We start from the raw sequence: 27,660 nt of genomic DNA, 5'->3' as shown, positions 1-27,660 counted from the left end.
TATCTGTGACTGCGTTACTGGTTTGTACCTTTCACACACTGCTGTGAAAATGAGTTTTAAGTCCTCTTGTGTACCATGTTCAGCGTGCCAGCCCTCTCTGAATTAGCTTGCATAGGGTTCCCAGAATTTAAATTTTATCCTATTGAATTTGAAGGAAATTGCTTTTTTCCCTACAATGCTATTGACTTCACCAAATAACGGTCTTTACTGGAAATTAGCACACCTCCCCACAATAGCAACAATCTAAAAACATATCCCTTTACTTGTTTTTAACTGCAACAAACACTAAAATAGCTACATGTCTGATGTAGGCAAGAATAAAGCCAATTATAGAAATTTATTTGGACTTCTTCCAAGAAACTTTCCCCCTTCTAATTAGTTTTGATCCCTTTCACTGTTTTCTCTCCTCAAAAAGACTTAGAACTCAATGTAGCCTGGCGTGTGCTTTTTGAGTATTTTGGTTTTCCATCAAAATGCCAGCAGCCCAATGGTACCCTCCATATAACTGGGGATCAATAAGTGGTTTTTTAGTTGATTTATTTAGTCTTTGGAACATTGACTTTTGTAGCGAAATTTCAGTCAAAGACTTCTAATCGAGAGTTGTTTCATTCTCCTGAATAACAAGACTGGAAGGTGTTTTCTTTCTTTCTGGTAGAATAAAATCTGCATGTCCTGGGGAAAGCTTAGGAAATGTATAATTGATGTATTTTTGAAATGCTTCCCTTGTTTCCTGTAATTCCTCCTCCAGGAAATCTTTCCAGTTTGTCATAATGCCTAGTTGTTTCGCTATGGACAGCAGCTCCCCCTGAGTGTCAATGAGTTTATCCATCACATTTCCAAGCGTGGTCTTATGTGTCTTCTCTGCTTCTTGAAGCACTTCCTGGACCTCTTCTTGCTTCTGTCTCTGAGCCATGCAATAGTACACGTTCATCTCATGTTCTTTTTCTTTTATCATTTGGTTCAAACTCTTGCTCTGATCTTTTATAGCTGTTATACCAGTATTCAAAATTTCCTCCATGGCTTTTCTAGAAAAGATAGGGATTTAGAAGTTAGATGGGTTAACCACTAAAAACAAAGCGACATCTTTTGCTTCAGATGTATGAGAAATTGTGGCAGTGTTCAGATGAGCCATCAGTCTGAGACAGGTGGGTAGAGATGAGCTTTTGGATTACACTAGCTGTTAGCAATCCAAAAACCTTTTTTACGAAGGGAGATCGCCCACTGTCTTCCCTGCCACGGACTAGGGTGAGGTCTACTAGCCTAGTGTCTGATGGTAATTTTAGGGACCTGAGTCCTTTGTGGCCAGAAAAACATGAATGCAATGTGATTAAAAATGAAGAAATTGGGTCAGAGTTCTAAACCACTAGAGAAAGTATTTCTATCAATCCAGCTACTTCCCTTTAGCCAAAGGGGAGGAAATTATACTCACAGTTTTATCTGAACAATTCTCTACGATAGCCACCTCAGACCTTTTGGTCTCAAAACCTTTCCACTCTTAAAATGACCAAGAAACCCAAACAACTTTTGTTTGTATGGGTGATACCTGGCAAAACTGACAGTATTAGAATTAGAATTAAAAGTGAGACATCAAAAAATATTTACACATTTATGTAAGATATGATTAAATCTATTAAATGTTAAATGTAATTAATTTACCTTTTTATGAAAAATATACTTTCCAAAGTGTATTTCTCACCAAAATTAAGAAAAGTGGCATAATTTCATATTTTTTGCAAAACTCTGCTTGTCTGGCTTAATAGAAAAAAAGATGGATTTTTCATATTGTTTCAATCTGTTGTTATATCACACGTCATAAAATCCTGGAAAATGCTATTCTGTACTCATGAGCTAATGAGAATGAAAAGGCAAATAATATCTTTGTATTATTAAGAAAATAGATTTGAACTCGGGGACCCCCTGATGGTCTCAGGGACACTGAGCATTCTTTGGACCACTCTTGGAGAACCACCACTAATGAGTTCACAGGCCTCTGGTTGTAATGTATGTAACTATATGTAATTCATAGCAGCCAACTGTGTTGAATTTTTACCATGTCCCAGGCAAGTAAGCGGATGAGCAACCCATGCATACATTAGCTCGTTTCCTCAAAACGAGTCCATGAGGTGGGTCTATGAGTCCGCCTGTTTTACTGATGAGGAGACTGAGGCTCGCAAAGGTTAAGTGACTTGCCCTATTTCATTTAATCAGTACAAGGGGCAAAATGAGCAACCCAGGCAGTCTAAGTCCAGGTCAAAAGCTTTTAGCCATTGCATGCATTTTTGGTGGACATCTCTGCTTAACCTAGTTTCAGAAGAACCTTCCAAGATTTGAGAATAAAATAACTTACAAATGTTGATTCAAATATGTACGATTGTTCCTGAAAATCCTCACCCTCTGCCTCTGAGTCTAATACAATCTTCCCAAGACTTAGCACCTTCCCCATCTCCTAACTTCTAACCTCCAAGATGCAATTCTCTCATTGTCTCTGATTCTTTCAACTTGACTTTCAAACGTGACAGACCTCCCCAATCGTGAGGTAAATATCAGTTGTCCTCAGCCTTTGTGGCTGCTATGCACTATTTCTCTCCTCCCTTTTCTCACCAGTTAGGCTACATCTATGATTAATAACAAGGGTTAATATTTACTGAATATGTACTGTGTCCAAGGGACTATGTTAAGCATTTGGCATCCATTACATCTCTTAATTTTCATAATAACTGAAGATTGTACAATTTTTATTTATTACCTCTAATTATTCCCATGTAAGAGGGGAGGAAATTGAGGCTTAAGGAGATTTAGTTATTGTTCAGTGACACAACTGAGCAAGTGGGAGAGCTCCTGCCCTTAATCATGACCTGCTGCAATAGTGTGAGAGAGAATTATAAATTTTTTATCAGGAGGACAACACAAGGAAAGTAACATTTTAGAATTATTATTCTGGTAATAGTGTTTAAACTGAAAAGTAATGGGGTGAAGTAGAGAGATGAACTGGTACTATATTTTGCAACATTCTGGGTGTGCAATGATTAGGGTCTGAATTAATGATAAAAAAGAAAGGGGCAGGAAGAGGGAGAGAAAAGGATAAGTCCAAGAAATATTACAAAGCCGTAAGTGCCAGAGTTTGTGTTGGCAAGGATACAGGGGAGGCAGAAAGAAGAAAAATCCAGACAAACTTCCCGATTCTTAGCCTGGGTCACAGGAGAATGGAGGTGCCATCAAAAGAAGTCACACTGTGGCCAGAGCCAGGAGGGAGCCTCTACACACACCCTGATGATTTAGTCTGATGTTTCATAGAATCTTCAGGATTTTGGAGACGCTATAAAGGTGGCAACTAGGGACCCTGGGGCTTTGATTAGGAAGAACTGGTAGGACGCTTCCTTGAGCCAGGTTCAAATCTCCACAGAGGAAGTGGTATTCCTCAGGAACCACAGCTCTGTCCCATCCAGGTGCGAGCTTCCTGCTGGCTTTGCCTGGTTTTCTCCCGGCCCACACAGGGGATGTATTCATCTATGGGGCCAACTAGAAGGTGCCACCAGAGCTGGTCCTAGGTAAAACTGCTCAAATAAAGTGCATCTTAGATGACTCCAGCTCCCACCCTCCATAGTACCCACCTCACCCCACCCCACCCCACCACCGCCACCCTGGCCTAAAACACCTTGCTCTAGAGATCTCTTCTCACTAAAACGATCTGGTATTTTTTTAAATGTCCTTTCCAACTTCTCTCAGCTTATGTCAGAGCTTGAATTTCTGATCCGGTGGGATTCACTCCTTTTGGTTTAAGGTCAGAGTATCTCTGATCTTAATTCTGATAATTTCCTTGAAAGAATTGAAGCCAGGAGGAAAGTGGGTGCAGGGCATGGAGAGATGGTCTGGAGCACCCATTCAGCTTTCTATCTCCCCTGTCTGGCATGGTGTCTGGTGTGTATACAACAGGTAACCAATAAATGAGTGAAAGAATGGGTAGTATAGACGTAGTTCTCCCCAAAACATATTTTATGCCAAACAATTAATTTAAAAACAGCTAAATTAGAGCATTATTAAAGCTTGAAATAATTCATGCTTAAAAAGGTTTCTTAGCATAAGTAAAATATTCATCATAAAAAGTCAATTCTTGTGGTTTATCTAAAATATTTTTTGATTTATACAAATTACCCACAACATTTTTTTTTTCTCAAAAGAGGGCCTAGAAATCATATTATATGGGGAAGGAGTAAAGGAACTGGCTTAGTACTCTTTGTTTTTTTTTTTTTCTTTTCTCCTCCAAACGAATGCTTGGACAGCCTTTCTCTCTTCTGAAATATCTGGAGGATCACTATGCATTGGGGAGAGGCAGAATTAGAAGCCAAGTGTGGATGTGAGGATGAGACCCAGCACATTCTGGATCCACATTAGGAAGCACATGACAAGTAAGGCATTCAGCATTTTAATCAACCACTTCAACCAACTGTAAAATTCCTGGGACAAAAGGAATCAGGAGGCTCACCAGTGCCTAGTAGGCATCCAGCGGAAGGAATGGCAAGTTCAACTGGATGACCTCCAATGACCCTCCTGACATGACATGAATGTTTATCCTTCTTTCTCTAAGTGGTGAGGTCTATCTGCCTTCTCTCACTTTATGAGGCTCTAATCTTGGGATTTCAAAATGATACACAGTATTTACATGCAGTGCTGGCTAGAAATTGAATAATTTTAGTGTGTGTTCATATATATCTATAGGATTCAGACTGATATTTTATAAAATGGGTTCTCAGAGAAGAAAACTAGATTAGTAAATAAAAATAGAATCTAATATATAATAATCCAACCTCATTAGACTCTTGAGGAAAAAATAAAGCATGGGAAAAACCATACTAGCAGCTGACTTGTGTTTTGCTCTATTTAGGGACTCTCTTAGCTTTCTCTCTGTGTGTTTGGGAGGTTATTGAAATGGTACAAATTATATTGCTCACAGGTTTAAAGAATAATATCAGGCTGTTCCTTCCCTTCTACCTATTAAGTGAAGTTTTCATTTTCCCTATATGTTGCTAAAAGCACTTTTCAATCTCCTCTCTATGTCCATCAGTAAAAGTCTTGGTTCTTAAGACAATAAGGACCAATGTTTCATTTCTCCATTTCTTCAATTCCTAAATTATAAAGGGATTTGTTCCCAAAATTCATTTGTACATCAAGTATTTAGAGTGATACTGAACATTTGCCTGATGAACCCACAACAAACTATTAACCCATTTTTTCACTTGAACTATAGCACGGTTAGCACTATTTTAATCAGTTATAACCATGTGTTTGGAGGAAAATATATTCTAACTTTCCACCTGGGAACTTACTGCACCCTGGTCTTGCAGGAGGACTAGTGATTTCCCCAACCTGAGGTGACAGGCATTGCATAGGTTTAGTGGGGGGACATCTCCAGAGGCCACCCCTTAGTGGCACATCTATTATCTCAGGATTATTCTTAACCTTCCCTTGGTTCTGCCTCATTACACTATCTACCTTCCCTCTACATGTTTGTTGGTGCTGCTCTCACTCTCTCCAGTCTTTCAAAAATGGGATCTCCTTCCCCTTTCTAAGGCCCAACCCAAGACTAACTGCCTCCAACAAAGCTAGCTTACCACATAGCCAACACACTTGATCTTTTCAGGACTTTCCCAGCATTTATGTGTTCTTTCTACCCATCCATCTAGCCTTGGTCTATGGGGTAGCCATGCTTTAGTCACTACACATTTTGAGGAAACACCCTTATTTCCTTGCAGCAGAACTCAGGACCACATCCATAGAAGGCACTTTATAAGCTCTAGTGAAATGAGCAGGGCAGTGTAATGGAAGGTCATAAACTTTGGTATGGGATAGACCAGGGTTCACAACGGGCCCCGTCACCTCTTCTCTATTGACATTTGGCAGGTTGCTCACTCACTCTCTTAAGACTCAGGGACTTCATCTGAAGATATAGAGGATGACAGAATGCCTTGGGAAGGGATATGAGAATTCAGTGAGAAGCACACAAAGGGCCTTGCATGTGCTGCATGTTAACTAAGGGTAGCTATCATTAGCAATTATAGACATGAACACAAAAATTCCTGAGCAGTCCCTTCATTCATGCCTTTGTCCTGGGCTAGAAAACACTTAGAACCTTTCTAAGCAAAACTTGCCTGCTTGCTCTCTTCTCTCCCTCCCTTCTCCTTCCTTCCTTCTTTCCTTCCTTCCTTGATAATCACCGCAGTCCACAAAAAAAGTTTTCTGTGAATTTAGCATATTTATCATAATATGTAAATGTTCTGAATCCTTAATTCTTCAGTGGAAGTTTATAGTCAAATAAAAGATCTACAGTCAAATTCTAAACAGTGGTCCTTCTCCATATATTCATTTCTGCAAATGCTCTAAAGAACACTGGAATCCAGCAATGTCTAGAAATAAGATCTGATGTGCTGCAGAGTGGGTTCAGCTAATTGGAACAAATTCGAAGCTTTGTTTAATAAATATTTAATGCATGTATAGCATGTGCCAGGCTCTCTTCCAGGCATTTGGAATACATCGATGGAAAAAATGGACATTCTAGTTGGATATTCTTAAACAACAGACATGGCCATTCCCTAATTTTAGTCAACTTACTTAATAAAAGGCAGCCATCGAAAATCTTCTATTCAACCCTCACAGAGGAAAGGGCCAGAGGTTGGCAGGGCGGGGGTGGGGGGGGTAGGATGGTGAAAGCAGCAAAGTGGAAGGAGCAGACACTGCAGGTGTGTGAGGAGTAGACCCAGGAGGAATAGACCTTCTACAGGAGAGACAGAGTTCCTGCAGATGGAGGGTGGGGAGAAGGGAGAGGAGGATACAATCTTTCACTGCACTGGACCACAACTCATTTGGGCACCACCACCTTCTCTAACTTTCTCCCAGAATCCTCTTTCACCTTCGTTTTCCATCTCAACAATGATTTATAGCCTGTGCATGAAGGAAGGTACCACTGAAACAGTCACAGCTGCAGCCTTCACTCTTATTTATCTGCAAAATAAACATTCTATAGGATTTGACCTTTGGCCCTATTCTAAACAGTTCTAACAAAGATTTTACCCATTAATCACAGATTTGTTCCTTAAGTCAAAGAGCAAAGCAAAACAGACAAGTCCTAGAATACAAGGCCAAACACAGAGATTTCAGTCTTGGTTCTGTTGCTGAAGCTGCATGATCTTAGGCAGGTCACTTAGTAGCTGCAAACTGTGTTTTTTCTCTTGGTCCCAATAATCACTAGGGATCCTGACTGCTGTTCTGTTGAAAGTGTCCAATTCCATTAAATGTTCGTTGCACACATAAAAATGGTTACTTTGGTATTCTTTAAAAAAAGCGATCTGATTTATGTAGAAATTATTTCTGATTATGTACAAATATAAAGACGTAATGTCAAAAGGGCACAGAAAGACCTGGGCCCCATTATTTAAAATGAATGTCCCTGGGAGACAGGGAGGGTAGTTAAGCAGTGAGTCAGGACTTAGCATGTTTTGCCCTATATATTTCTAAGTGTCAATTCCATTTACAGCATGTATTACTTGTGTAGTAAGGAAAAGACCAAAAGTAACACAATACATGCTGGCATATGATATCAGCTAACAAATGTAAAGATTGACTTTTATGTGTTTATGGGGAAATAGTTCTTGATTCCTCTCCTCAGCCTCTTAAAACTGGAGATACAGAATGCAAAGCACATTATTTAGGATGGTAGTGATCTCTTGAGTGGGGGGAGAGGAAGGAAATGTGATTGAGGAAGAACACATGGGAGCGCCAGAAGTGTTTGCAATTTTCAGTCTCTTCAGAGGAGTGGTATGTCCTTGAATATTCATGCTATTTTTCTTTAAACTACACACACACACACACACACACACACACACATTCTACAATATATTACGTATTGTTCTCTATGTTTGAAATACTCCATAATAAAAATGTTAAAACACAGAACCTGGGAAATATCCACCTATGTGTCTCAACCTAATAGCCCTTGCTCCGAGCTGTTTTGGCCGGAGTAAGATACTGATTTGCAAATGTGTTCTCTGGAATACCTTTTCTGGGCCTGCATTGCTTCTTGGGCCATCTGTCTCTCTTCAGCCCTAGCCTTCTCCACAGCCTGGACCTTCTCCCTGTGGCACTCCATCATAATCCTCTGGATTCTATGCACCATGCGTTGTTCTGCAGCCAAGTGTTCTCTCTGTAGTGTGTCTTCCATGTTTTGGTGCTCCTCTATCTTGGTTTTGGCTGCCATTTCCTTAAGCAACAGTTAAATAGGTTGAGATGTTACAGCTTTGATTTATTTTTATTTTTACTTATTTTTTTAATATTTTTTTTGGTTTTGTTTTAAGTGGGCTCCACAAGAGCCCAATGTGGGGCTTGAACTTATAACCCTGAGATCAAGGGTCGGATGCTTAACTGACTGAGCCACCCAGGTGTCCCTAAAGCTTTGATGTTTAAAAATACACACTATGGGCGCCTGGGTGGCTCAGTGGGTTAAACCGCTGCCTTCGGCTCAGGTCATGATCTCAGGGTCCTGGGATCGAGTCCCGTATCGGGCTCTCTGCTCGGCAGGGAGCCTGCTTCCCTCTCTCTCTCTCTCTGCCTGCCTGTCTACTTGTGATCTCTCTCTGTCAAATAAATAAATAAAATCTTTAAAAAAAAAAATAAAAAATAAAAATACACACTAAAAGGTTATTCAAATCATAGTTCATCAACCTGATGGAATATGCTCCTGTGAACACTGATGATTTAAAAGACTGCAGGGGGCGCCTGGGTGGTTCAGTCGGCTAAGTATCCAACTCTTGATTTCAGCTCAGGTCATGATCGCTCGGTCATGAGATCAAGCCCCGCCTTGGGCTCCACGTTGGGCACAGACTCTCTCTCTCTCCCTCATGCTTTCTCTCACTCTCAAATAAATAAATAAATAAATAGAAGACTGTGTATAATATGGAAACTTTCATTTACACAATGTTAATACCAGAAATGTTGCAAACCATAAAACATAAATATTTTTATAAGTAATATTGGAATATTCCCTAATATGCAAAAAGGAAAATAGATCTTTTTTTCTTTGATTGTCCAAATATAATATCATGTTAGGGATATATAATATGATTCTCCTTTAGGAAGTCAATCCTGGAAAATGACAGAAATAATTACTATGTCTCCCAAGTGTCTCCTGGGTACGAGGGAACCTGAGGGTCAAGCAGCTAACAGTTGCCCATTACTGTAGTCACAGAAGCTTGTCTGCTGGTCCTCTTGCCATCTGAGCATTCTAGCTCATTAGCATTGAGGGGCCCTTTCTCTTTCACCAAGGGAACAGGAACAAGAGCTTCATTGCTCCAGAGTAGAAGGACCTGATGCCTTTGCACAAGTAAAGACAGGAAGCACTAGTCAAACCAGGACTCAAGAAAAACAGATTCTCAAGGAAAACCTTGTAACCATTTTGGAAATGGCTACTAACTGCACTGTATGCCAGGCACTGTGCTAGGCCCATATAGTACAAACACAAGAAGACTGGGATCCTCCTCCTTGAGGACTCCGTGTCTAATGCAGATCTAGAGGAAACCAGCAACTTAATCATGCAGAGTGTTTTAGTAGAAATGCAAGAAAGGAGGAGCAATGAATTCTGTCTAGAGTTTTCAAACTTTCACTTAAAAGTAAATTTTTATCTCTATTTTAAGGATAACGAGAGGGCATAAAGAAGTTATTTCACAGAACTAGGAACAGAAACAGGATTCTCAATGACAATTTCTTGCTTTATTGCTGGCTGTGATGCTAGGGTCTTCCAAGAGATTCATCAATTTATTTTCATTCCAGAAACCCTGTACAATCTTCTAATCACAGTGAGGATGTCTGCTTTCTTTCTTTCTTTTGAACTCTGTGTCTCAATGGAAACTGTAACTACTTTAGCTTTTTAGAAAAAAAGTGTTTCAACAAAATATTTGTTAGATTTTTTTTTAAGATTTCATTTATTTATTTGACAGAGACACAGCAAGAGAGGGAACATAAGCAGGGGGAGTGGGAGAGGGAGAAGCAGGTTTCCTGTTGAGCCAAGAGCCCAATGCAGAGCTCTACCGCTCCCAGGACCCTGGGATCATGACCCGAGCTGGAGGTAGTCACTTAACCAACTGAGCCACCCAGGTGCCCCAAGACTTCAGTTTTTTCAAGAGAAGGAATGTTTTCAACCTCCCACTTTGGCTACTCCAAGGGAGACAATTTTAAAAAAGGAATAAAACAACAAAACAATTTTAAGAATCTCTCCATGGCCTCAGCTCATGGATTTACAAAGAAATGTTAAAGAAAACATTGGCTATTTAGAAATGCCAGCTAGGTTTTCCATATGCAGAAGGCTTTGTCTCTGAGAAGACTAGAACTTTTTGATGATAAAACATTTTACGTGGAAATACTTCTAAATGTCTTTAACATTTATCTTACTTCATAAAAAAGAATATAGTGAACATATTTTAACCCTTCTTGATGACCCAGGCTGGTAGATAAAAGAGAACAACTGTATTGAGCTAAATACTTTATACTATACTTAGTAATTGTTCAAGTTATTGGGCTACTTGTCTCTGTTAGAAATGGTCCCAGACTGCTTTGCTTTTTGAGATCTGATATCTGATTTTTGTAATTTTTTCTTATTCTTCACAGGTTTGTGCTGAGGACCCTCTTTTCATTGCTGTCTGTGAGCTCCTTTTTGTCATTTCTGGTTTTAATCTATTTTGGATTTGTGACACTGAGCAGCCACATCTGCTGGGTTCAGGCTGTCAGGTTAAATGTAAATAACATTTGAGTGGGGAATGGAGAGGTTCTGCTATGAGTAATAAGCCTGAGTTTCTGTCTTGTAGTCGGAGGCTTTATTTAAATTCCTCAGGGATATTTTAAATTATTTCTGGGTTTTCAAGTATATTCTCAGTAATTGAGATTGCTGAATGGTTGAGTTTTAGAGAGATGAAAGAGTACCATAAATTATTTCTATTTGAATCACTGAATTTTAAAATGACACTCCAGCCCTTAATTTTGGCTGTGTTCTGAACTGGGATTCAAAGAATTAAACGAATCCTTCTTTTATGTAATGGTGTATTAAAAGCGAAATCATTTTACTGCCTCACAAAGTATGTGGAATATATATTTAAGGTTACAAAAATAATTCAATGACTGACTGTCTGGCAGTGTTCATATTCAATGGAAAGTCTCCCAGTTAAATTACTTTTACTGAAATGCATTTTGAATAAATCAGCTCATATATTGAGATATTTGTAAGTAACAGCTTCATGAAATCCATCATATTTGCTGCGCTGATGTGTGACAGACATTTATGACACGATGTCTCCCTTAGGAGAAGTTTCTCTCAGCTATCACGTGTAGGAATATCTGGGCCTCTCTGAGTATCTGATTTGGTTTTGCCTAATGGACATGGTGATTCATGGCACTTTCCTCTTTGCACTGACTGCCAGAAAGTTCAAGGCCCAAATAGTAATAATTGCACAGGAACTGATGCATATATACACTTTTAAGTTTTTAATTCACTCCTGACTTCATTATATTTTCTACTCTAATTTTCCCTTAGCTTCCATGTTATCATTTCGTTTTCAATATCATTGTATTTGGAAAACGTTAATATAAACGTCTTTGCAAAGTACTACCTACCTGTCATCCATTGGATAAGATCTTGAAATTTTGTTTAACAGCAAGCACCGAGACTTATGCCAAATTCTTTTTTTTTTTTAAGATTTTATTTATTTATTTGTCAGAGAGAGTGAGCATAGGCAGACAGAGTGGCAGGCAGAGGCAGAGGGAGAAGCAGGCTCCTTACTGAGCAAGGAGACCGATGTGGGACTCGATTCCAGGACCCTGGGATCATGATCTGAGCCAAAGGCAGCCACTTAACCAACTGAGCCGCCCAGGCATCCCAAATTCTTAATATCATAAAAGAGTAATACCTGATGAGATCTACGTATCTGAATTTAATGGCATTTGGTTTTAGAATAGCTTGGTTTTCTGCTCTTCATACTGGCCATCTCAAATTGTAATACATGTGAGAATCATGGGCTGCTGGTTAAAAACCTAGCCCCTGACTGTGTAGGTCAGGTGGGACTTGGAAATCTGCGTGTTAAGCTCCTAGGTGAGTAGACTCTAAAGTAGGTTGTTCATAGACACCACTTGAGAAGCAATAATGATGTGTATGTCTGGGTACCCTAAGTTGAAACAATCTTACGCATCCCTCTAAAGACAAATCACTCCTTTGTTACACTAAAAATATCCTTGGGTGCCCAGATGGCTCAGTTGGTCAAGCATCTGCCTTCAGCTCAGGTCATGATCCCAGGGTCCTAGGATCAAGTACTGTGTCAGGCTTCCTGCTCAGGAGGGAGTCTGCTTCTCCCTCTCCCTTTCCCCCACCCCCACTTGTGTGTGTGTGCACACACTCTCTCTCTCAAATAAATAAATAAAATCTTTAAGAAAATACGTCCCTGGGGCACCTGGGTGGCTCAGTGGGTTGAACCACTGCCTTCGGCTCAGGTCATGATCTCAGGGTCCTGGGATCGAGCCCCACATCAGGCTCCCTGCTGAGCAGAGAGCCTGCTTCCCCCTGCCTCTCTGCCTACTTGTGATCTCTCTCTCTCTCTCTCTGTCAAATAAATAAATAAAATCTTAAAAAAGAAAAGAAAAGAAGATATGTCCCTGAAATGGCAGTATAAATGTGAATTCCCAAACCCTAGACGAATATTTTAGAAAGGTCAACCTCCTTCTAACTTTTCCCCTTCACATCTTCTTAGGAATTCTACTTCAGCACCAAGTGTATCAACTCCAGGCAAAGGCTATATGGGGTACAATCAACATGAGTTCCTTGAAACTGGCATCACAGCTTGGTCATCCTTGTATTTTCACAGCCTAATGCCAAGAGTGATATTCAAAATGTATATTCTCTGACAGCAGCACTGGTGCAGGGGCCTGAAGTTCCCCCACTGTTTTAAAGGGTTGCCCCCTTCATTGCTGGATTGGGGGAGGTCTTGGAGTCTGATGGAGCAGCCAGGGAGACTGGAAGGGGGGGGTCGTTATCAACTGATAGAGAAGTATTTAAATACTTAGAGCCATACCGGCAGATGCCAGTGGTGCAGCAGTCCATGTAGATGTGCTTAAATGCTCTTCATGTTTTGAGCTAAAAGAGCCCACTTCTCAGGGACCACGGCCACCAGAGCCAAGCAGGGAGGATCCTGGGGCAGAGCTCCTTTTCCTGCCAACAAATTTCTTGAGGACAAGGACAGTCTATTTAATCTCATCTAATACCCATCTGATATACAGTAGGTGCTCATTACCGAAACAATGAATAAATGGGCTGGTAGCCCCTGAATTGTTTATTAGTTCTGTTCTTATTAAGTTACGCTGAATCTGGGGCCAGACTTCTGCCACCTTCCCTCCAGCCTCTGCCCATAAATCATCGCATCTACACCACATCCTGTCCTGTCCCTCCCGTGGCTGCCATATGAAAACAGTTCTATATCCTTTTTCTTTGATCAGATTTTGTAACTGAGGTACTTAACTAAATAATGAATTCCTGGACCTCTGCCTGGAAAGCGGGCCAGTTACCTACAGTTGTGTGCTTGAACAAGATCCAGGTTAGAAAGAGGACCCCTCATTTTATGCCCTCTGGTGCTGCAGGAAATACTTCAGTAACAGCTTAGGGTCCCTCTAGGCACTGCAGTAAAAGCAAATTGAGGAGAGAGGAGGCAATCAGAGAGCTTGGGAGAAGGAAGAAAATAGCCTACTTCCTTTGTTTGGCCCCAACTTGAACACCTTGAACATTTGCTAAGTCAAGGCTCTGTGCTAGACACTGGGCTAGAGTGGGAATGAGAGACATGCCTACTGGAGGCTACTGTCATGCGTGGGGCAGAGGTAATCAGGCTATTTAACTGCAATGTTGACGGGTGAGGACCGCTGTAAAAGGGGACAAGGTGTCAAGGCAGTACTGTGGCAGGGAAGAGCTGATCAGGTAAAACTTCCCTCAAGTTTGAGCTAAATCCCATGTTTGAGCTAAATCCCATGAAGTGGGGGAAGAACATTCTGCAAAGACCCTGAGGTGGGAAGGAGGTGGTGCATTCAGGTTTGAGGACCCAAAAAAGGGCAGTGAGAGAGAAGGGCTGGGGCAAGAGATGTGGTGGGTAAAGTAGACGGGGTAGCTCCTTTGGGCCTTGAAACCCCATAAAAGTTTGGATTCATCACATCAGAGACCATGGGATTCTCCCACACCCATCCATCACCGCGGCTCTCATCTGTGAGCTCAGCATCTCTTCTGTAAAAATCCTGGGTCTCCCATCCAACCTCCAGGAAACATCCATCGAGGTTTTACATATTTTGTTTTTTCTCTCATTCGTTTGCCAGAGCTTTTAACTAACCTATGTACCCTTAACAAAGACAACAAACAAGTCATCATAAAAACCTGTAAATCTTTTTGGTGTGCTTCTTTCAGAATCTGAATATCAATTTTGTGTTGGTTATTTGCTTCCTCAAGTGCTTTCTCGACTGCTTGCTTTTGACGCTCATCAGCCTTTGAAAGAAACAGCCCATATGTATTAATGTTTACAATGTATAAACTTACATTAACACAAATTTTTAACGTTCACTGAAAATTAGCAACCACGATGGGGCACCTAATTACTTGTTCTGTTTCCATCTCAAATCTCCCACAGCAAACTGGCTGCCTCAGCCAGAGATGCCTTGCCACATCCCCCAGTTGATGGCTAACATCACTATTCTGTGAACTGTTAAAGAGAGCTTTACTGTAAGCTGCTGAGCTGTCTTTTCTCTGGCACTGTATTTCTTGCTTGACTGACTGTCAAAGGAATGTGTGCTTATTCCAGAAAATCTGGAAAATACAGAGAAGTGTAAAGATGCACAAAGCTAGAACTTGCAGAGAAAGGAGGCTGAGCACCATCCCTGACCTCCATCAGACGTTCAGAAAGAGGTTTTATTATTTTATCTGAAGAGAATGCCTACATCATTAGATATGCTGACGTGCAAACTGGAGATTACTCATAAAAGCATTGCTTTGTATTAGGGTGTATAAGTAACAGGTTGCAACTGATGTGAATTTTACTCTTATTGATAAAGAGAGATGACTACTAAGGCTTTTTATTCATATTAGCCTTTGCACTTGGAACATTTTGCACTTTCAAAGTACTCTAATACAAAGCTTGCGCTGGTACAGATGCTGGACAATTCTAACACTCTTTGTTATGATATCTATGTTATAAAGAAACTGAGAATTAAGGTTCCAAGCACTGTGGCTTGTCCTGGTCTCACAGAGATTCTCTTTGGGAAGTTGTTTGTTATTCTGTCTATGACTGGAAGAAGTAGGGGCTGAAGGATTGAGATTTTGCTTCAGCTAAGTGTCTGGGACCTGACTGTGAGTCCCAACACACTCAAATTACCACTACAACCCTCAGCAGTCACAGGGACAAGGTATCAAGGACTTTGGAGAGAATGGAGCAAGGAGAGCAGACCGTAATGCAGAATTTGGCAAAACTAGGCACTTGGTCAGGGGTGTTACACACCGTACAAATAGGAAGCAATAATAAGCAATTATCAACAAGGATTTGTTTTTTATGTTTTAATCCAGTGAGATTAAAGTAAGCAGGAGTCATCCACACAGAGGGGCAATTCAGAAGGAAGGAAGCTCCTAATGGCGTCTGCTTCTCACTAAACACCTCCTGTGTTCCAGAACATTATTTCATTGAGCTCCGTCAACAATCCTATAGAATCTTACGGTTCCTCTTTTACACGTGAAGAAGCTGAGACTGCAGAGTTGAAGAACTTGCCCAAGGTCCCACAGATAACCAGGATTCAGTCAGTTCTACCAATGGTTTCAGACAAACCCAGAGAGTGAAAGAACCATAAACATGCATTTAGGTTGATATCCAGCTTCTTTTACCTGAACCCATACGTCAGCTTCTGCTTTTGCAATAAGTTCTTTGAGTGCTGCCTCTTGAAATTGCTCTTCTTTACTCAGAATATCTGCCCCGATACCTGTGTATTTGAAGAAAAACAATCACAAGAATCCACAGGCTGTTTTTTCCTTTTCACTATCACCTAGTTATTAGTGTTCTCTAAAAGATATACCTTTTAGATGTCAATCTTTTCTTTAAAGATACCGATGAAAAGGGTAGGTTTTTCCCTAATTAATGAGGAGGGAGCTCACAGCATCGTTGGGTCTGGAGACAGTCTGTTCCCTTCCTCACGCTGAGGCCACACAATAAGCAACTGGGGAAGTAAAGTGGCAGAAAACAGCACATTCTGTGGTCCCAGAGCAGAGCAGTGAGAGATTATTAGAGTGATATTAGCACGTTATCCTGCTCCCCTCTCTCTGCCCTGATCTGGGTGCTGGTGTTACCTCCCTCAGACAAGTGGTAGCACAATGCTCTCTTCACTCTGTTGCAGGCCTTTCTTCATGTGTAGGTCTTCATGGTTTAGCTGCTTCCATTGTGGAGTGAGTAAGCAGGTAGCTGTTTAGTACTTCTCGGTCAATTATCTCATTTAAAGTCCACATGATAATATTCCCATAATAATAGCCTCTCTACTTAGACAAGAAAATAAAAGCCAAAGGGGTTAGAGGATGACATGGTACCAGGTAGCTAGGGACAGAGCTAGACCCGCAGCTGAGCTCTCTCTTCGCCTGCCAGAGCGGACCATCATGTGGCTCAGGACCTGCGTGCAGGTGACCAGCCTTCTCAGTGCTCAAGGCACACACAGCGTCATCTTTTCCTCAGTCTAAACTCTTATCATTCCACTTAACTCTCACATCTTAGATTTACTGAATTATTAACTTTTCATGTGTTTGGGTCTTGACGATCAACTTCTGAAAATTACAAAACATATCTTGTATTACCGTATCTCTCTCCTAATGCCTGGCTTGGTAATAAGTACAGAGAGGGCATTGTGACTTTATGTTCACAAAGTCACTGTGAACATATGTGTTCCTCTTTCACATCAGGTTGTTCAGGGCGGCGGGTGGGGGGACTGCAAATCACAGCAGCCAATCTACTTGACCCATTATATTGTCACCATCTTCCAGGCCACAGTTGGCCCAGGTTTGGGCACACGCTCCAACCTGGACAACCAGGCTCCTCTTTAGGATTTTATGTAAGGATGTGAGGAGAACATAGCTTTTTCCTCTGAGATTTCTAAGCTGGAGGTAATAGGCACTTAGAGCAGTTTGGGACACTTCTACTCTTTTCCCAGCTGCTGGAATAAGTCTGGCTGGTAGTAAATAATTAGGCCAACTCATTGAGAACAAGCGTGGATAGACTGAAAGCCCCGGTACTGGATCCTTCTTGGGTTTCTCTGTTAAAGGGTCAAGGAATTCTCTTTTATGCATAGTTTGAGTTGTGTTTCTGTCACCTGCAGCTGAAAATCCATGTTTGATGGAATTAAGAGTCTTGCTATTAGATTAGTGAATTTAAGCACATAGGGCAGTGACTACTATGGTAGAGATGGGCATATACTACATAGGCTCAACACTGTGTAGGTATGATAATGAAAGATCCAGGGAGAAAGGTGACTAAGCATGGACCATCAATGTACTAAAACTTCATAAAAATGCGATACAACTGTGGGCTATTACTTTTGAATGCTTAAATTTCATTATTATTTTTTTAATTTTATTTTTTATAAACATATATTTTTTTCCCCAGGGGTACAGGTCTGTGAATCGCCAGGTTTACACACATCACCGCACTCACCATAGCACATACCCTCCCCAATGTCCATAATAACACCACCCCCACTCCCAACCCCCCTCCCCCCAGCAACCCTCAGTTTGTTTTGTGAGATTAAGAGTCACTTACGGTTTATCTCCCTCCCAATCCCATCTTGCTTCATTTACTCTTCTCCTATCCCCTTAACCCCCATGTTGCATCTCCTCTCCCTCATATCAGGGAGATCATATGATAGTTGTCTTTCTCCGATTGACTTATTTCACTAAGCATGATACCCTCTAGTTCCATCCACGTCGTCGCAAATGGCAAGATTTCATTTCTTTTGATGGCTGCATAGTATTCCCTGTGTATATATACCACATCTTCTTTATCCATTCATCTGTTGATGGACATCTAGGTTCTTTCCATAGTTTGGCTATTGTAGACATTGCTGCTATAAACATTCGGGTGCACGTGCCCCTTCGGATCACTACGTTTGTATCTTTAGGGTAAATACCGAGCAGTGCAATTGCTGGGTCATAGGGTAGTTCTATTTTCAACATTTTGAGGAACCTCCATGCTGTTTTCCAGAGTGGTTGCACCAGCATGCATTCCCACCACCAGTGTAGGAGGGTTCCCCTTTCTCCGCATCCTCGCCAGCATCTGTCATTTCCTGACTTGTTAATTTTAGCCATTCTGACTGGTGTGAGGTGGTATCTCATTGTGGTTTTGATTTGTATTTCCCTGATGCCGAGTGATATGGAGCACTTTTTCATGTGTCTGTTGGCCATCTGGATGTCTTCTTTGCAGAAATGTCTGTTCATGTCTTCTGCCCATTTCTTGATTGGATTATTTGTTCTTTGGGTGTTGAGTTTGCTAAGTTCTTTATAGATTCTGGACACTAGCCCTTTATCGGATATGTCGTTTGCAAATATCTTCTCCCATTCTGTCAGGTGTCTTTTGGTTTTGTGAACTGTTTCCTTTGCTGTGCAAAAGCTTTTGATCTTGATAAAATCCCAATAGTTCATTTTTGCCCTTGCTTCCCTTGCCTTTGGCGATGTTCCTAGGAAGATGTTGCTGCGGCTGAGGTCGAAGAGGTTGCTGCCTGTGCTCTCCTCAAGGATTTTGATGGATTCCTTTCTCACATTGAGGTCCTTCATCCATTTTGAGTCTATTTTCGTGTGTGGTGTAAGGAAATGATCCAATTTCATTTTTCTGCATGTGGCTGTCCAATTTTCCCAACACCATTTGTTGAAGAGGCTGTCTTTTTTCCATTGGACATTCTTTCCTGCTTTGTCGAAGGTTAGTTGACCATAGAGTTGAGGGTCTATTTCTGGGCTCTCTATTCTGTTCCATTGATCTATGTGTCTGTTTTTGTGCCAGTACCATGCTGTCTTGATGATGACAGCTTTGTAGTAGAGCTTGAAGTCTGGAATTGTGATGCCACCAACTTTGGCTTTCTTTTTCAATATTCCTTTGGCTATTCGTGGTCTTTTCTGGTTCCATATAAATTTTAGGATTATTTGTTCCATTTCTTTGAAAAAAATGGATGGTACTTTGATAGGAATTGCATTAAATGTGTAGATTGCTTTAGGTAGCATAGACATTTTCACAATATTTATTCTTCCAATCCAGGAGCATGGAACAATTTTCCATTTCTTTGTGTCTTCCTCAATTTCTTTCATGAGTACTTTATAGTTTTCTGTGTATAGATTCTTAGTCTCTTTCGTTAGGTTTATTCCTAGGTATCTTATAGTTTTGGGTGCAATTGTAAATGGGATTGACTCCTTAATTTCTCTTTCTTCTGTCTTGTTGTTGGTGTAGAGAAATGCAACTGATTTCTGTGCATTGATTTTATATCCTGACACTTTACTGAATTCCTGTACCAGTTCTAGCAGTTTTGGAGTGGATGGCTTTTGGCTTTTCCACATATAGTATCATATCATCAGCGAAGAGTGATAGTTTGACTTCTTCTTTGCCGATTTGGATGCCTTTAATTTCTTTTTGTTGTCTGATTGCTGAGGCTAGGACTTCTAGTACTATGTTGAATAGCAGTGGTGATAACGGACATCCCTGCCATGTTCCTGACCTTAGCGGAAATGCTTTCAGTTTTTCTCCATTGAGAATGATATTTGTGATGAGTTTTTCATAGATGGCTTTGATAATATTGAAGTATGTGCCCTCTATCCCTACACTTTGAAGAGTTTTGATCAGGAAGGGATGCTGTACTTTGTCAAATGCTTTTTCAGCATCTATGCAGAGTATCATATGGTTCTTGTTCTTTCTTTTATTAATGTGTTGTATCACATTGATTGATTTGCGGATGTTGAACCAAACTTGCAGCCCTGGAATAAATCCCACTTGGTCGTGGTGAATAATCCTTTTAATGTACTGTTGAATCCTATTGGCTAGTATTTTGGTGAGAATTTTTGCATCTGTGTTCATCAAGGATATTGGTCTGTAGTCCTCTTTTTGGATGGGATCCTCGTCTGGTTTTGGGATCAAGGTGATGCTGGCCTCATAAAATGAGTTTGGAAGTTTTCCTTCCATTTCTATGTTTTGGAACAGTTTCAGGAGAATAGGAATTAGTTCTTCCTTAAATGTTTGGTAGAATTCCCCCGGGAAGCCGTCTGGCCCTGGGCTTTTGTTTGTTTGGAGATTTTTGATGACTGTTTCAATCTCCTTACTGGTTATGGGTCTGTTCAGGCTTTCTATTTCTTCCTGGTTCAGTTGTGGTAGTTTATATGTCTCTAGGAATGCATCCATTTCTTCCAGATTGTCAAATTTGTTGGCATAGAGTTGCTCGTAATATGTTCTTATGATTGTCTGTATTTCTTTGGTGTTAGTTGTGATCTCTCCTCTTTCATTCATGGTTTTATTGATTTGGGTCCTTTCTCTTTTCTTTTTGATAAGTCTGGCCAGGGGTTTATCAATCTTATTAATTCTTTCAAAGAAGCAGCTCCTAGTTTCGTTGATTTGTTCTATTGTTTTTTGGTTTCTATTTCATTGATTTCTGCTCTGATCTGTATTATTTCTCTTCTCCTGCTGAGTTTAGGGTTTCTTTCTTGTTCTTTCTCCAGCTCCTTTAGGTGTAGGGTTAGGTTGTGTACCTGAGACCTTTCTTGTTTCTTGAGAAAGGCTTGTACCGCTATATATTTTCCTCTCAGGACTGCCTTTGTTGTGTCCCACAGATTTTGAACCGTTGTGTTTTCATTATCATTTGTTTCCATGAATTTTTTCAATTCTTCTTTAATTTCCTGGTTGACCCATTCATTCTTTAGAAGGATGCTGTTTAGTCTCCATGTATTTGGGTTCTTTCCAAATTTCCTCTTGTGATTGAGTTCTAGCTTCAGAGCATTGTGGTCTGAAAATATGCAGGGAATGATCCCAATCTTTTGATACCGGTTGAGACCTGATTTAGGACCGAGGATGTGATCTATTCTGGAGAATGTTCCATGTGCACTAGAGAAGAATGTGTATTCTGTTGCTTTGGAATGAAATGTTCTGAATATATCTGTGATATCCATCTGGTCTAGTGTGTCATTCAAAGCCTTTATTTCCTTGTTGATCTTTTGCTTGGATGATCTGTCCATTTCAGTGAGGGGAGTGTTAAAGTCCCCTACTATTATTGTATGATTGTTGATGTGTTTCTTTGATTTTGTTATTAATTGGTTTATATAGTTGGCTGCTCCCACGTTAGGGGCATAGATATTTACAATTGTTAGATCTTCTTGTTGGACAGATCCTTTGAGTATGATATAGTGTCCTTCTTCATCTCTTATTATAGTCTTTGGCTTAAAATCTAATTGATCTGATACAAGGATTGCCACTCCTGCTTTCTTCTGATGTCCATTAGCATGGTAAATTCTTTTCCACCCCCTCACTTTAAATCTGAAGGTGTCTTCGGGTTTAAAATGAGTTTCTTGTAGGCAACATATAGATGGGTTTTGTTTTTTTATCCATTCTGATACCCTGTGTCTTTTGATTGGGGCATTTAGTCCATTAACATTCAGGGTAACTATTGAGAGATATGAATTTAGTGCCATTGTATTGCCTGTAAGGTGACTGTTACTGTATCTTGTTTCTGTTCCTTTCTGATCTACTAGTTTTAGGGTCTCTCTTTGCTTAGAGGACCCCTTTCAGTATTTCCTGTAGAGCTGGTTTGGTGTTTGCAAATTCTTTCAGTTTTTGTTTGTCCTGGAAGCTTTTAATCTCTCCTTCTATTTTCAATGATAGCCTAGCTGGATATAGTATTCTTGGCTGCATGTTTTTCTCGTTTAGTACTCTGAATATATCATGCTAGCTCTTTCTGGCCTGCCAGGTCTCTGTGGATAAGTCTGCTGCCAATCTAATATTTTTACCATTGTATGTTACAGACTTCTTTTCCTGGGCTGCTTTCAGGATTTTCTCTTTGTCACTAAGACTTGTAAATTTGACTATTAGGTGACGGGGTGTGGACCTATTCTTATTGATTTTGAGGGGGGTTCTCTGAACCTCCTGGATTTTGATGCTTGTTCCCTTTGCCATATTGGGGAAATTCTCTCCAATAATTCTCTCCAATATACCTTCTGCTCCCCTCTCTCTTTCTTCTTCTTCTGGAATCCCAATTATTCTAATGTTGTTTCGTCTTATGGTGTCACTTATCTCTCGAATTTTGCCCTCGTGGTCCAGTAGCTGTTTGTCCCTCTTTTGCTCAGCTTATTCTCTGTCATTTGGTCTTCTATATCGCTAATTCTTTCTTCTGCCTCATTTATCCTAGCAGTGAGAGCCTCCATTTTTGATTGCACCTCATTAATAGCTTTTTTGATTTCAACTTGATTAGATTTTAGTTCTTTTATTTCTCCAGAAAGGGCTTTTATATCTCCCGAGAGGGTTTCTCTAATATCTTCCATGCCTTTTTCGAGCCCGGCTAGAACCTTGAGAATCGTCATTCTGAAGTCTAGATCTGACATATTACCAATGTCTGTATTGATTAGGTCCCTAGCCTTTGGTACTGCCTCTTGTTCTTTTTTTTGTGGTGAATTTTTCCACCTTGTCATTTTGTCCAGATAAGAGTATGTGAAGGAACAAGTAAAATACTAAAAGGATGGCAACAACCCCAGGAAAATATGCTTTAGCTAAATCAGAAGAGATCCCAAATCGTGAGGGTGGGGGAAGGGGATATAAAGAGGTTCAGAAAGAAAATAAGAAAGAAAGAAAAAAGAAACAAATAAAAAAAGAAAACCAATAATGAAAAAATATAAAACGGAAAAAATATATACATATATATTAGATAAACTAGTTAAAAAACGTTAAAAAAGAAAAGGGTAAAAGTTAAAAAAAAATTAGCAGAAGAAGAGAAAAAAATTGAAAAAGATAAAAAAATTAAATTAACTGCAAGGCTAAAGAATCATGGGGAGAAAGCCATGAGTTCCGTCCTTTGCTTTCTCCTCCTCTGGAATTCCGCTGCTCTCCTTGGTATTGAAACTGCACTCCTTGGTAGGTGAACTTGGTCCTGGCTGGGTTTCTTGTTGATCTTCAGGGGGAGGGGCCTGTTGTAGTGATTCTCAAGTGTCTTTGCCCCAGGCGGAGTCGCACCGCCCTTACCGGGGGCCGGGCTGAGTAATCCGCTCGGGTTTGCTTTCGGGAGCTTTTGTTCCCTGAGCGTTTTCCGTAGAGTTCCGGAGGACGGGAATGAAGATGGCGGCCTCCCAGTCTCCGGCCTGGAGGAGCCGAGAGTCTGGGGCCCCACTCCTCAGTGCACCCTCAGAGAACAGCGCCCAATTGCTCCAGTCACCCTGGCCTCCGGCCGCGCTCCGAGCTGACCGAGCCTGCGACCGGTTCAAGGTAAACCCGAGCTGTGAGCTCACTCCTCGGCTCCATCTCTGTAGCCGGCTTCCCCGTTCTAATACCTGCAAGCTCTGAGACACTCAGACACCCCGATCCTTCTGTGACCCTGCGGGACCTGAGGCCACACTGGCCCCGCGTGGGCTTCACCCCAGTTAAGCCTCTGGAGCGATGTCCCTCAGCGGAACAGACTTTTAAAAGTCCTGATTTTGTGCTCCGTTGCTCCGCCGCTTGCCGGGAGCCGGCCCCTCCCCCCACCGTCTATCTTCCCGTCGCTTTGGATTCACTTCTCTGCCAGTCCTACCTTTCAGAAAGTGGTTGATTTTCTGTTTCTAGAATTGCTGTTCTTCTTCTCTTCGATCTCCCGTTGGATTTGTAGGTGTTTGCAATCTTTAGATAAGCTATCTAGCTGATCTCCCGCAACCTGAAGTAGTCTCAGCCTGCTACTTCTCCGCCATCTTGACTCCTCCCCCAAATTTCATTATTTTATATTAATTGTTCTCAACCCTGATTGTACAAGAGGATTCCCGCATAGCTTAAAAAAAAAAAAAATACCTGGAAAGGAAGACTACTAATACAAAGAACAACTTGGATGGATCTCAAGGGCATAACACTGAGTGAAAAAAGTTAATTTCAAAGATTTACATACTATATGATTCTATTTATATAACATTCTCAAAGGGATAAGATTATAGTGATGGAGAACAGATTAGTGGTTGCCAGTGGCTCAGGGTAGGGTGTGTTAAGGGGTAACACACGGAGTTATTTGTGGTGACAGAGCAGTTCTCTGTCCTGATTGTGGTGATGGTTATGTAAGCCTACACGTGATAAATTTCATAAAGTATACCAAGAAAAAAATAAATGTAAGGTCTGCACCTGAGTTAACAGTATTGTTCCAATACCAATTTCCTGGTTTTGACAATATACTAGCATTATGTAAGATACCAATGAGAGAAACTGGAGGAGTACAAGGGAACTTTGTTCTGTTTTTAAAACTTGTGAGTCTCAATTTCCAAATGAAAACCTATTAAAATATAAAACAAATATAAAAATATAAAAAGGGGCTCTTGGGTGGCTCAGTGGGTTAAGCCTCTGCCTTCAGCTCTGGTCATGATCTCAGGGTCCTGGGATAGAGCCTTGCGTCAGGCTCTCTGCTCAGTGGGGAGCCTGCATCTCGCCCCCGCCCCACCTGCCTGCCTCTCTGCCTACTTGTGATCTCTGTCAAATAAATAAATAAAAATCTTTATTTAAAAAAAAAATTTTAAATAAATAAATAAATAAATAACCAACACATGCTGAAGCCTGATTCTGAAGGTTCTAATTTAGTGAGTCTGTATTAACATTAAGTCCTGTGACTCTGTATTAAGATATCTGTAGTAAAAACAAATGTTTTAAAAGCTGTGTGAACTGGGGCACCAGGGTAGCTCAGTCAGTTAAGCATCTGACTCTTGATCTCAGCTCAGGTCTTGATCTCAGGGTTGTGAGTTCAAACCCCATGTCAGGCGCCACGTTGGGTACAGAGCCTACTTAAACACACACACACACACACACACACACACACACACACACACACGGGGCATCTGGGTGACTCAGTGGGTTAAGCCTCTGCCTTTGGCTCAGGTCATGATCTCAGGATCCTGGGATGGAGCCCCATATCAGGTTCTTTGCTCAGCAGGAAGCCTGCTTCCCCGTCTCTCTCTGCCTGCCTCTCTGCCTACTTGCAATCTCTCTCTCTGTCAAATAAATAAATAAAATCTTTAAAACACACACACACACACACACACACACACACACACAAATAAAAGCTGTGTGCACTGCTATGGTTGAGAACTACTGACCTATGCAATATTTATTTAACATTTATACAGACATTTCTACATGCTCCTGAATTTATTTAAAAAGAACAGAGAATTTTAACTCTTTTGACTTATAATAGTCAATCACAAATAGAGGTCACTGAATATAAAATATTAATTTCTAATTAGTTAGATTTAATTTATCTACTTAATGTTTGGATTCAGATATCTCAGAAGGCATAAGGAATCGATCTATAAACACACATCTAAGAATGGATATCCACTGCCTGGACATAAAAAGTTAAATCATTTTAGATGTTATAATTAATGTACTGAAAGTTAAAATCAGTTTTGGTGTTGACATTTATAGAGGATGATTCCATATCTGATCTCCCCTACACTATAGTGTTTTCAAAAGATTCTCCATTCTTTAGCTTTTCATATTTTCAAAGATCAGGAGTGAAATCAAATCACTAGTTTACCAGGTTACAGGAAGAGAGGATCAGAGAAGTATTTTGAGAGCCCTTAGGAAAACATTTTAAGGCTCAAAGTCAGACTGCAAACTCTGATGGGAAGAAGGAGAGAAGCAAACCTGTGATAACAATCTGATTTGCTTAGACAGTAAATAGTCTCAGGTTATTTCCACGTTATCTACATTTATGTCTCCAGCTACTAGTAAAGGTTATAGTGTCACCCACCACCTATTAAGGTGTTACTTAAAGGTATTTCCTCTCCTATGTGTTAGGAAGGTGCCCAAGTATAGACAAGGGCAAAAAGAACTTTTTTTTTTTTTTAACATTTTATTTATTTATTTGACAGAGATCACAAGCAGGCAGAGAGGCAAGCAGAGAGAGAGAGGAGGAAGCAGGCTCCCCGCTGAGCAGAGAGCCCGATGCGGGGCTCGATCCCAGGACCCTGAGATCACGACCTGAGCCGAAGGCAGCGGCTTAACCCACTGAGCCACCCAGTTGCCCCGCAAAAAGAACTTCTATGTACTATTATGTGTCAACAAATATTTCATCAAAGCCTCATAACCAACCTACAAATAGGTATTAACATCCCTATTTAATATAGGATCCCTAACATCCCTATAACACAGACTGAGAGGCTAAGTGTACTGTCTAAGGCACACAACTGGTCAATGGAGAAGCTAGTTTTCAACCTACACTCTTCTCGTGCCAAACAGACACCCCTGTAAGACAAGCAACTTTCAGAAGACCTGCTAAAAGTCTATACAGCAGAAAGAATGATACATAATGCTATCAAATATTAGAACAAAGTAAAAGAGCATTCACTTACCCAGTATATCTTTGTGAGTATAAAAGCGGGTCTTAAATGGCTTGTATTCATGGATCCGTTTGAAGGTTTCCCCAAAAGGGGCTGGTGGAATTATTTTATTACAAACAGCACAGCAAACAAAGCTTGTGTAATTCGGATTTCTGATCATAATTAAATTTTAGATGTCTTTTACTATGTGCAGTTAAAGTACTCTTATGGTATGAAAAAAAAAGTTTTAAGAAAAGCTAGAAGTTTAAGAAAGCTGTTAGAGGTTCAGGGTTTTAGGACAACGTTAGAGGCTGGTAAGAATAAAATGATTTGCCATGATTAGGTACTGGTTATGTGCCTAATGGCAAAGAATGGTTCTGAAAGTCTTTGCCACATGAGGTATGGGCACTGGATTTGGGAAGATTTAAGCAGTGGCTCTCTTCAGACTCTAGAATTAAATTGTTAAATTTACTTAGCAACTGTTGCTAGGTAAGACAAGCTTTGCTCATAAAAGCAACTAGAAATAATGACCCAAGGAGCATGGTATAGCTATTCATTTCCCAGATACTCTGTACGAGATTCCTTTTGCTGCTGTAACAAATTACCATACATTTAGTGATTTAAAACAACACAAACTTATCCTCTTGCGGTTCTGGAGGTCAGAAATCCAAAATGAATCTTACGAGGCTAAAATTAAGGTATTAACAGGGTTGTTTCCTTCTGGAGGATTTAGGGGAGAGTCTTTCCTTGCCTTTTTCACCTTCTGAGGCAACCAAATTCCCTCGCTCATTATCTCACATCACGTAGCCTTTTCTACCCATGTGCATGATAACATTGCTTCTTCCTCTGATCTTCAGCCTCCTACTTACAAGGATCTCTGTGACTATATCAGGCCCATATCGATAATAAATGTAATTTCCTCATCTCGAAATCCCTAACTTGATCATATCTGCCAAGTCCCTTCTGCCATATAAGGTAACATATTCACAGGTTCTAGGAATTAGGATCTGACCATCTTTGGGGGTGGGGTGGGACAGGGGAATCATTATTCAGCCAACCACACTTTCTTTGTTGTTTTTTCC

The 27,660-nt window shown here is 40.6% G+C and overlaps 1 protein-coding gene across 2 annotated transcripts; it reads right to left on the bottom strand.

Moving 5' to 3' along the window:
* Positions 1-27,660, bottom strand: CUNH6orf163 (chromosome unknown C6orf163 homolog). 2 transcript variants are annotated; one of them, XM_032858077.1, is made up of 5 exons: positions 26,612-27,660; positions 15,929-16,023; positions 14,438-14,545; positions 8,049-8,251; positions 3-1,025 (listed from the first exon to the last, which is right to left on the bottom strand). In XM_032858077.1, the coding sequence occupies exons 1-5, from the start codon at positions 26,757-26,759 to the stop codon at positions 590-592; spliced, it is 990 nt and encodes a 329-aa protein (XP_032713968.1). In that variant the 5' UTR covers positions 26,760-27,660; the 3' UTR covers positions 3-589. The 2 variants fall into 2 exon arrangements, with proteins under 2 accessions (XP_032713969.1, XP_032713968.1); XM_032858078.1 differs by lacking the exon at positions 14,438-14,545 and having other exon boundaries at positions 1-1,025.

Source organism: Lontra canadensis, unplaced genomic scaffold, assembly GCF_010015895.1.
Source record: "Lontra canadensis isolate GAN:19392208 unplaced genomic scaffold, GSC_riverotter_1.0 scaffold14, whole genome shotgun sequence".
In the NCBI taxonomy this organism is placed as follows: domain Eukaryota; kingdom Metazoa; phylum Chordata; class Mammalia; order Carnivora; family Mustelidae; genus Lontra; species Lontra canadensis.
This window is presented reverse-complemented; position numbering and strand designations above follow the sequence as displayed.

Bases quoted from the DNA above. Each gene is read 5' to 3' on its own strand.
- CUNH6orf163 (XM_032858077.1), bottom strand. From the start codon at position 26,759: ATGATCAGAAATCCGAATTACACAAGCTTTGTTTGCTGTGCTGTTTGT. The intron at 16,024-26,611 runs GTAAGTGAATGC...TCAAATACACAG, and splicing joins TACTCACAAAGATATACTGG to GTATCGGGGCAGATATTCTG. The intron at 1,026-8,048 runs GTATTCCAGAGA...TATCTTTTCTAG, and splicing joins GCAATGCAGGCCCAGAAAAG to AAAAGCCATGGAGGAAATTT.